At 37.5% G+C, this 8,981-nt stretch overlaps 1 protein-coding gene across 1 annotated transcript; it reads left to right on the top strand.

The window, feature by feature from the left end:
• The first annotated feature begins 3,069 nt into the window (after positions 1-3,069).
• On the top strand, positions 3,070-8,659 carry LOC101442121 (zinc finger protein 596-like). Its single transcript, XM_058302912.2, has 6 exons — positions 3,070-3,149; positions 5,211-5,337; positions 6,128-6,196; positions 6,703-6,800; positions 7,241-7,478; positions 7,545-8,659. The coding sequence occupies exons 1-6, from the start codon at positions 3,138-3,140 to the stop codon at positions 8,444-8,446; spliced, it is 1,446 nt and encodes a 481-aa protein (XP_058158895.1). The 5' UTR covers positions 3,070-3,137; the 3' UTR covers positions 8,447-8,659.
• The last annotated feature ends 322 nt before the right edge of the window (positions 8,660-8,981 follow it).

Genomic DNA, 8,981 nt, shown 5'->3' with positions numbered 1-8,981 from the left:
ATCCTATGGGGGAAGTCCCTGGGTAGTTTTGTCCTCTGTGAGGTATGAACTGGCTCATCTCATAGATCTTGGGCCTCAGAGACTTGGGGAATGCCCCATATGCACCCATGGAACTGGAAAAGAAAACGAGGAATTACATATAAAGAAAAAGGAGCAACGTGTTCTGGCTGCTGCCGTTGTGTGGCCACTCCTCACTGCTTTATGAGAGAGCAGATAAACAGTTGGCTGCTGAAATGAAAGCATGGCAACTTGAAGAAGGCTAAATCATGGATACAACATCCCCACACAAGCAGAAGTGCTAAATAGGGCACTTGTCAGTGAAACCATGTTTATAAGAAAATAGCCCACTAAGTGTTAACTGAGATAAGCACAACATTTTGGCAGCAACTCCGCAAACCCCCTGCTCTCCAAATGGTATGACTGGTCTTGTGGGGACTGATAGAATTAATTTAGCTGCTGGAAAAGTAGAAAACCTTAGCTATGTTAATATTCTCTATTTTGGTTCCATGCTAATTCTAATTAGGCCTGAATAGCCACTTTGATAAAATTGGTGCTGTTAAAGTTTATTAACTTTGAAACTGGACAACTTGATGAAAATAAAAAAGAAGTAAAATAGAAAAATACTGGCTGCTTTGTAAGCCTGCAATTAAATCATGGCTTAGTCCTGATAGCCGCCAGCCTCCCCTGCCAACTTGCCTCCAAAAGACTGTTTCTGGTATTGCATGCTCCTAGATATTTGAAATGAAGAAAAGTTATGTTTGCATATAACCAAATTGAATCATTATTCTGACAAGTTTGTTTAGTGTTTTGTTTTTTTTTTTTGAGAGACCCAATGTCTTTTTTATTTTTTAAACCATACCAAACTGAAGAAGAGGAAATGAATGATGGTGTTCCTGTATGTATTAAGTACATCTAGTATCTGATCATTTACATGTTTTTAACTTCACTTTTCAGATACATATAACCAAAGATAATCATTGTAAATATTAGAATATAAATCCAGAACAAAGGCAATGCTCATTCATAAAGGCGTCTTCTATTCCCTCCAACCTGGCTTAAAAGGCTGGGAGTCTTTTTGGGTCTTTTTTTTTTTTTTTAATTTATTTTTTTTATTATTGATTCTGTAAAAATATTACATTAAAAAAATATATATGAGGACCCATTCAACCCCACCACCCCCACCCCACCACCCCCCACCCCCCCAGCAACACTCATTCCCATCATCATGACACATCCATTGCATTTGGTAAGTACATCTCTGGGCACCTCTGCACCTCATGGTCAATGGTCCACATCATGGCCCATACTCTCCCCCATTACATCCAGTGGGCCCTGTGAGGATTTACAATGTCCAGTGATTGCCCCTGAAGCACCATCCAGGGCAGCTCCAAGTCCCAAAGACGCCTCCACATCTCGCCTCTTCCTGCCAATCCCCATACCCATTAGCCACCATGTCCACTTTTCCCACTCCAATACCACCTTTTCTCTGTGGACATTGGATTGGTTGTGTCCATTGCACCTCTATGTCAAGAGGAGGCTCAGATTCCACATGGATACTGGATGCAATCCTCCCGCTTTCAGTTGTAGGCACTCTAGGCTCCATGGTGTGGTGGTTGTCCTTCTTCAACTCCATCTTAGCTGAGTGAGATGAGTCCAATAAATCAGATTGTAGGTGCTGGAGTCTGTTGAGGCTCAGGGCCTGGCTATCACATTGTCAGTCCAGAGATGTTTAGTGTTTATGGTAATTGTATGTTGTAAGAGGTTTGCTTGGAGACAGTTTCCAAGTTCATTTTGGTAACTTAAGTATGTAAGGTGTATAGAATAAGTTTTTATTATTAAGAAAAAAGGAAGTAATTTTGTCCTAAGATAAAATGACTAGTTATTAAGAAGGAGTAAAATGTGGGACAAAAGCTGAATGGATACAAAACATGCAGAAGGTTTGTGGAAAAGGAATTTTGTGGTCAATGTAAAGTAAGATTTGATGAGTCTATCTATAAAGTTTTTAAAGCTTTAGTATCAAGTAGTATAGTGATGCAAAACTAAAATTTTGTTCATTCTCTGTTAAAATGACAAAGTCTCTTAAATCAATGCAAAAGAATTGACAGCAGGGACTTGAATAGATATATGAACACCAATATCTATGGCGGTGTTATTCACAATTGCCAAATGAATGCAGTAACCCAAATCTCTGTCAACAGATGAATGAATATACAAAATGTATATACGTACAATGGAATATTATTCAGCCATAAAAAGTAATGAAGTTCTGACGCATGTAAATATTTGGCTGAACTTGAAGATGTCATATGTTGATGTCATGACATGATGTCAGACATGAAAGGACAAATATTATTTGATCTCACTTTATATGAAATAATTAAAATATGCAGATTAGTAGAGTAAAAAAGTATTATGCAGGTTACTGGGGCCAGGGTGGGTGTAGGGAATGGGGAACTAATGATTAATTGGTAGAATTTCTGTTTGGGGTGATGGAAACATTGTGGTATTGGATGGTGGTGATGGTAGCACAACATTGTGACTGCAGTTAATACTATAGAATTACATATTTGAAAGTGGTTAAAATGGGAAATTTCAGGTTATATATATTTTACTGGAGAAAAATTTTTTTAAAAACTAGACTTGTGTCTCACATACTGTGACCCTAAAGTAAATTATGAACTATAGCTATTAGTATAATTGTAATAATGTTGTATCATCAATCCTAACAAAAGCACACTAATGCATAATGTTAATAATAGGGAAAACTGTAAGTGGGAATATATGTGAACTCTGTACTGCATGACTTTTCTGTAAACCTGAAATTTCTCATATATATAAAATATAATAATTTTCATACTCTTATCTGTATAATAAAGGTATTCTTATCTTCTCTATTAGAGTAGTCAAGACCTTACTTTGGGCCCTGGCAGAGTAGGTTCCTCCCCATATTTCTTTTGGAGCGCATTTCATGTTCCTATTGATTTGAAGGGTTGAGGTTCATGACAGCTGGGTCTGTCAATTGTAGAGAAGACTGGAGTCTTATGAATTCTTTCTCTCTTCTCAGATTTTCTCTCCTATTGCTATCTGTTGGTGAGTCAAAACCTTATGGAAAATATTTTCCAGCTGAGTTATCAACAATGCAACTACTGGTGAGTAGGGAATTCTCCTTTCAACTGAAATTATACTTATGTTGCCAGTGGATGGGCAGGTTCCTTGTATTTCACAGATGTTCTAAGCCCAATCAGTAGCTATTCAAGGATCTGAGCTCCAAATTAAGTTTATCCAGGCCTCTGGGGTGGTTATGATAGGTAGGAGTTCATCAATAAGTAATCTTTCCAACATTACACCAATTTGTTCCAGCCCCCATGCACTGGAGGGATGAGAGAGGTTTTCTTCTCATTCAGCCCATGGCCACATTAGAGAAATTATGGACTCATTGATCATGTTAGTTCCTCCAGTTGGCTTAAACATGTGCTGAACAATAAATGATAGAAATGACTAAGATCAGAAGGTACAGTTCAGTAGGGAGGGTGATGCTTTAGCAGGTGAATTCTATCAGTCCAATATTAACAGTCGCTAGGGTGGAGGGTTCTGCATTGTTTAGAGGAGCAAAAGTGACTGTTAAGTAATAGAAGGAAATCAGCAATCACGTATTTATTTTCCCCAATCTTAAATTTCTTCTTATTTTGGTAGAATGGATATGCAGGTTTTTAAAACTTTTTAAAAAGATAACTAAATTTCTCCTTTCCACATTTGTCCCCAATGCCCAATTTCCATTTTTTGTTATTAACCTTTATTCAAATTCTATAAAATGGAAGAAATGAATAGGAAGAATTTCTTTAAATTTTGGTTGTGCATTCAGGAAAACTACATTAAGTAATATAAAATTTATGGCCCTGGTAAAGGTTTTGAAGAACAAGAGAGACCAGAACAGAACAAGAATTTTGTTCTTGAAGACACAGGTGAGATAAAGATACAGGAAAGATGAAAATAAGAGAGATGATGAAAACTGATGGAAGTCCCAGGCAAAGTTGAAAATGGGAGATCTTATACCACTGGAATGGGCATACTAAGAACATTCTTAAATAACAGCAGTTTCAGGGGTCCATGATGTGTTCTAGTGAGCCATCTGTACTTGTACATTAAGATGTACACCCGAGTTGTATAGAGTTGAGTGAGGTAGAACCTATTAGTCTCAAGATCTGTATGAAACCTATTTAGTTCTACAGAATGCTATTTTAATGATTAATAGGCCAGTGGATTTTATTTATTTACACATTAGCTCATTGGATCTTTTAAAACTAAAAGGTTGTTAAATGATTTCATAGATGAGAGGAAACAGGTCAACTAAGAGAAAAAAACTAACCATATTCATGGCTTAAAAGTGGCCTAACATGGATATTGATCACCCTAGCTGTAGAGTTACATGAATTGTTAAAAAGGAGTGTTTTAGTTATTAGTACTTAAATACAAATTGTATAAACACTATCTCTAAGTCATACTTACCAGTTTATTGGGAAATTTCTAACTTTCATCATACCACATGTCATGATATTTCTTTTTTTTTTAAAGATTTATTTATTTATTTATTTCTCTCCCCTCCCCCCACCCCCACCCCCACCCCGGTTGTCTGTTCTCTGTGTCTATTTGCTGCATCGTCTTTGTCGGCCTCTGTTGTTGTCAGCAGCACGGGAATCTGTATTTCTTTTTGTTGCGTCACCTTGCTGTGTCATCTCTCTGTGTGTGCGGCACCATTCCTGGGCAGGCTGCACTTTCTTTTGCTCTGGGCGTCTCTCTTTACGGGGCACACTCCTTGCGCGTGGGGCTCCCCTACGCGGGGACACCCCTGCGTGGCAGGGCACTCCTTCGTGCATCAGCACTGCACATGGGCCAGCTCCACATGGGTCAAGGAGGCCCCGGGTTTGAACCGCAGACCTCCCATGTGGTAGACAGATGCCCTAACCACTGGGCCAAGTCTGCCGCCTGATATTTCTTTATAAAGGAGTTTTTTATATTCAGTCTACGTATGTCTTTGTGTGTATCTGAAAGGCAGATGGCACTTAATCACAGAGAATGATCTGATTGGAACCCTCCAAAAATTGAGCTTTCTGTACACAGTTCTGCTTCCTTAGTACTGTCATTTTGAACATCATACTCTGGCATTGCTAATGATAACTCCTGATTGAACCCAAATGTCTGTGATATTTTAGGAGTCAGTGTCCTTAAAAGATGTAGCTGTAGACTTCCCAGAGGAAGAGTGGGTTCTCCTGGACACATCTCAGAGAAAGCTGTTCAGAGATGTGATGCTGGAGATTATCAGTCATCTAGTCTCAGTGGGTGAGTCTGTCCAAATTTACATATCCATTTGTCATCTATCTAATCTATCACCTGTTTATTGGATGAGTATCTAGAACAGCTTCTCCATGTTATGTTTATATTCCTTTATATTACTTTTTATGTTTTTATCCTTTATTTTAAAAATATAATTTATATTATTTTATTACACAAACGCTATCTAAATTTGTTTCTTATTACCTACTTCTAGTTTTTCATCCCATTAGAATGTGATCCAATGTGAAACACAGCTTCATGTTTTTGTTGCTACTTACTCTGCAACACTCAGAACACTGCTGGAAACTCAGTATTTTTTGAAGGGATAAATACCTGGATTAAGTATTTTATTAATAATTATTCTACTGTAGCCACTATGCTGAGACTTCTGACCATAGTAGTAAAAATAGCAGACCTATCCTTTTCCACATAGAACTTAAGATTGTTCTGATGGAATTTATATATATGATATCCTTCTTGAAAATAATAATCATCCACTGTGGAAATACAGAATTTCACCCTATTTGAAAATATAGAGGATTCTACCGTCTTTTTGAACTTGGGCATGGGCATATACAACCAGAGGTCCCCACTGTATTTGCACACAAGTTCAAGGGCACTCCTTTGAGGGTGAAGAATTATCCATGTTCTGTGTTCCAGGTACTTTTCCAAAACTTTACTGACCTTGAATGTTTGCTTTATATTTCTTTTTTAGCCTGCCCTAGACTTGATGATAATGCATGCACTGTTATCTGCACAGAACTCAAAAATCCATTTATCTTTTCCCCACAAGCAGGATATCCAGTCTTCAAATCTGATATGCTTTCCCAATTGGATCAAGGAGAGGAATTGTGGAGAGAAGGAAACCTGAGTTCAGGTGAGCTCTAGTAACCAGTGGTTTTATGCAAAGAGGAACCTAGTCAATGAGTGAAAGGTTTTTGGGACTATCAACTGCAGAATTCCCTAAAGGAGTTATAGTTTTTGAAACTTAGATGAGGCTATTAGGGAAATTTTTCTCAGATATGGTCTGTATTACATACACTTAAAAATCTCTATTCATGTCTTTTTCTTTAGGGAAATGGATACTCCTGTACCATGAAACTTCCATATAATAGCTCTTGTCCTGGTATTCTTCTTTGAAGATTTTCCTTCTTTTACCTCCCCAATATTCTATCTTCTTTTTATAGTTTTCATATATCAATCCTGAAAATCTTTTCTAATTGTTAATGTCCTAATATGTGTTCTACTCCCAGAGTATTTCTTAATTAGTTATTCTTTCCCAGCTAATGGTCGGTATTTGAAACATACAGTGACATTTGGGTCATTTCAATATTCTCTTTCCTCTAATGCTACCCAAGAAATTTATTGTGTTTTCTATTATTTCAGGCAGGGAAATTGACTCTAAAAAGCAAGAAATGATACCCATGCAATATATCTGTAGAAGAGACACATCTACTATCATACCATTGGTAAGCTCCATGGGTGTGAATCCTCTTCTTTTCAATAGATAACTGGGAGTGAAATAAATGAGGAATTCTATACAATCTCCTAACTGTAAATAAAGTTGGGCTTAACAGCTAATGAATCAAGCAAAAAGTCTTTGATATTTTGAATTTTGGGAAAAATTAACCTGAGTACGAGTCACATACCTTATCTTTGAAACATTATGAAATCTTGAAAATTGATCAGATAGCTCTGCAGTTAGGATGCTACAAAGAAGAAATTCCCTGTGCATGTAGGAGAATAAGGTGTATGTAACTTATGGGGAAGAATAAGGTGTATGTAACTTATGGGGAAGATTTTAAGTTGAGACTATCTTTGAATGATTAGTCTAGAATTCATCTGTAGAGAAACTGATGAATGTGTATGGACAGACCTTTTAAGTCTCTTGTCTGCTTCCCAAATGCAGAGATCTCACATCATTCCAAAGGAATCTTTTAAATGTAGTGATTTCCAAGAAGATATCACTCACAGATCCTCAGTAACTCAACATGTATTAGCTCACATTGGAAAGAAAGACTGTTTCAGCAAAGTCTTTGGAAAAACCCTCAGTGACCATTCATCTTTTACTCAACACAAGCAAGTTCATACTAGATGTATATCATATGAGTATCATCTAAATGGCACAGCCTTTATTCAACATTCTGGTCTTAGAGAGTACAATGGAACTAATATTGGAGAGAAACCCTTTAATTGTCATCTATGCAGAAAAGTCTTCACTCATTGTTCTGCCCTTAAACGACATGAGAAAAGTCACAATGGGGAGAAACCATATAAATGCCATCTTTGTGGGAAAGCTTTCTGTAGATCTTTTCTCCTTAAACAGCATGACAGAATTCACACTGGAGAGAAACCTTATCAATGTCTTCTATGTGGGAAATCCTACACTCATTGTTCTGCCCTTAGACAACATGAGAGAACTCACAGTGGAGAAAAACCATATGAATGTCATCTCTGTGGGAAAGCCTTTAGTGCATGTTGCCATCTTAAGAAACATGAGAGAATTCACACTGGAGAGAAACCATATGAATGTAATAGATGTGGAAAAGCCTTCACTCATTGTTCTGCCCTTAGACGACATGAGAGAATTCACACTGGAGAGAAACCACATCAATGTCATCTATGTGAAAAAGCTTTCACTCATTGTTCTGCCCTTAGACAGCATGAGAGGACTCACACTGGTGAGAAACCATATGAATGTCATCTATGTGGAAAAGCCTTCAGTTCATGTTCTCATCTTAGAGAACATGAGAGAACTCACACTGGAGAGAAACCATATGAATGTCAGATATGTGGAAAAGCTTTCACTCATTGTTCTTCCCTTAGACGACATGAGAGAATTCATAATGAAGAGAAACCATATGAATGTCATCTATGTGGGAAAGCCTACACTCATTTTTCTGGCCTTAGACGACATGAAAAGATTCATACTGGAGAGAAACCATATGCATGTCATCAATGTGGGAAAGCCTTCACTCATTATTCTACCCTTGTACAACATGAGAGAACTCATACTGGAGAGAAACCCTATGAATGTAATTTATGTGGGAAAGCCTTCACTCGTGGCTCTGGTCTTATACGACATGAGAGGACTCACAATGGAGAGAAAATATGAATGCCATGGATGTGGGAAAGCCTTCACATAATATTCCTATCTGAGCCAAAATGAGAGAACTTCCTTTGGAGAGAAACAATAAAAAGCCTTAACTCATTGTTCTTCCCTTAGGTGATGAGAGAATTCACAGTGAAGAGAACTAAATGAATGTCATCTTTGTGGGAAAAACTTTAGACAACATGCAAGAACCCACTCAGGAAAGAAACTCTGTGAATGTCTTCTGTTTGTGAAAGCCCTTTCACATTGTTTTGGCCTCAGAGAACATAAGAGACTTCACACTGGGAAGAAACCTCATGAATGTCTTGCATGTGGGAAAGCCTTCACTCACTGTTCTGACCTTTGATGATGTGAGAGGACCCATAGTTGAGGAACCCCATAAAAATCATGTATGTAGGAAAGCCTTCACTAATTGTTCTGGCCTTAGATGACATGAATGTCTCAATTTGAAGAAAAACCATTACAATATCATCCATGTGGGACAACTTTAATTTATCATATAACATTTCTTTGATGATATGAGAAAAATTGGAGGGAA

This window comes from Dasypus novemcinctus, chromosome 8, assembly GCF_030445035.2.
Source record: "Dasypus novemcinctus isolate mDasNov1 chromosome 8, mDasNov1.1.hap2, whole genome shotgun sequence".
NCBI classification, from domain to species: domain Eukaryota; kingdom Metazoa; phylum Chordata; class Mammalia; order Cingulata; family Dasypodidae; genus Dasypus; species Dasypus novemcinctus.
This window is presented reverse-complemented; position numbering and strand designations above follow the sequence as displayed.

Excerpts from the sequence above, each read along its gene's own strand:
- LOC101442121 (XM_058302912.2), top strand. Across the intron at positions 6,197-6,702 it reads GGAATTGTGGAGAGAAGGAA|TTTCTATTATTTCAGGCAGG; the intron begins ACCTGAGTTCAG and ends AATTTATTGTGT. Across the intron at positions 7,479-7,544 it reads AGCCTTTATTCAACATTCTG|TCTTCACTCATTGTTCTGCC; the intron begins GTCTTAGAGAGT and ends TATGCAGAAAAG.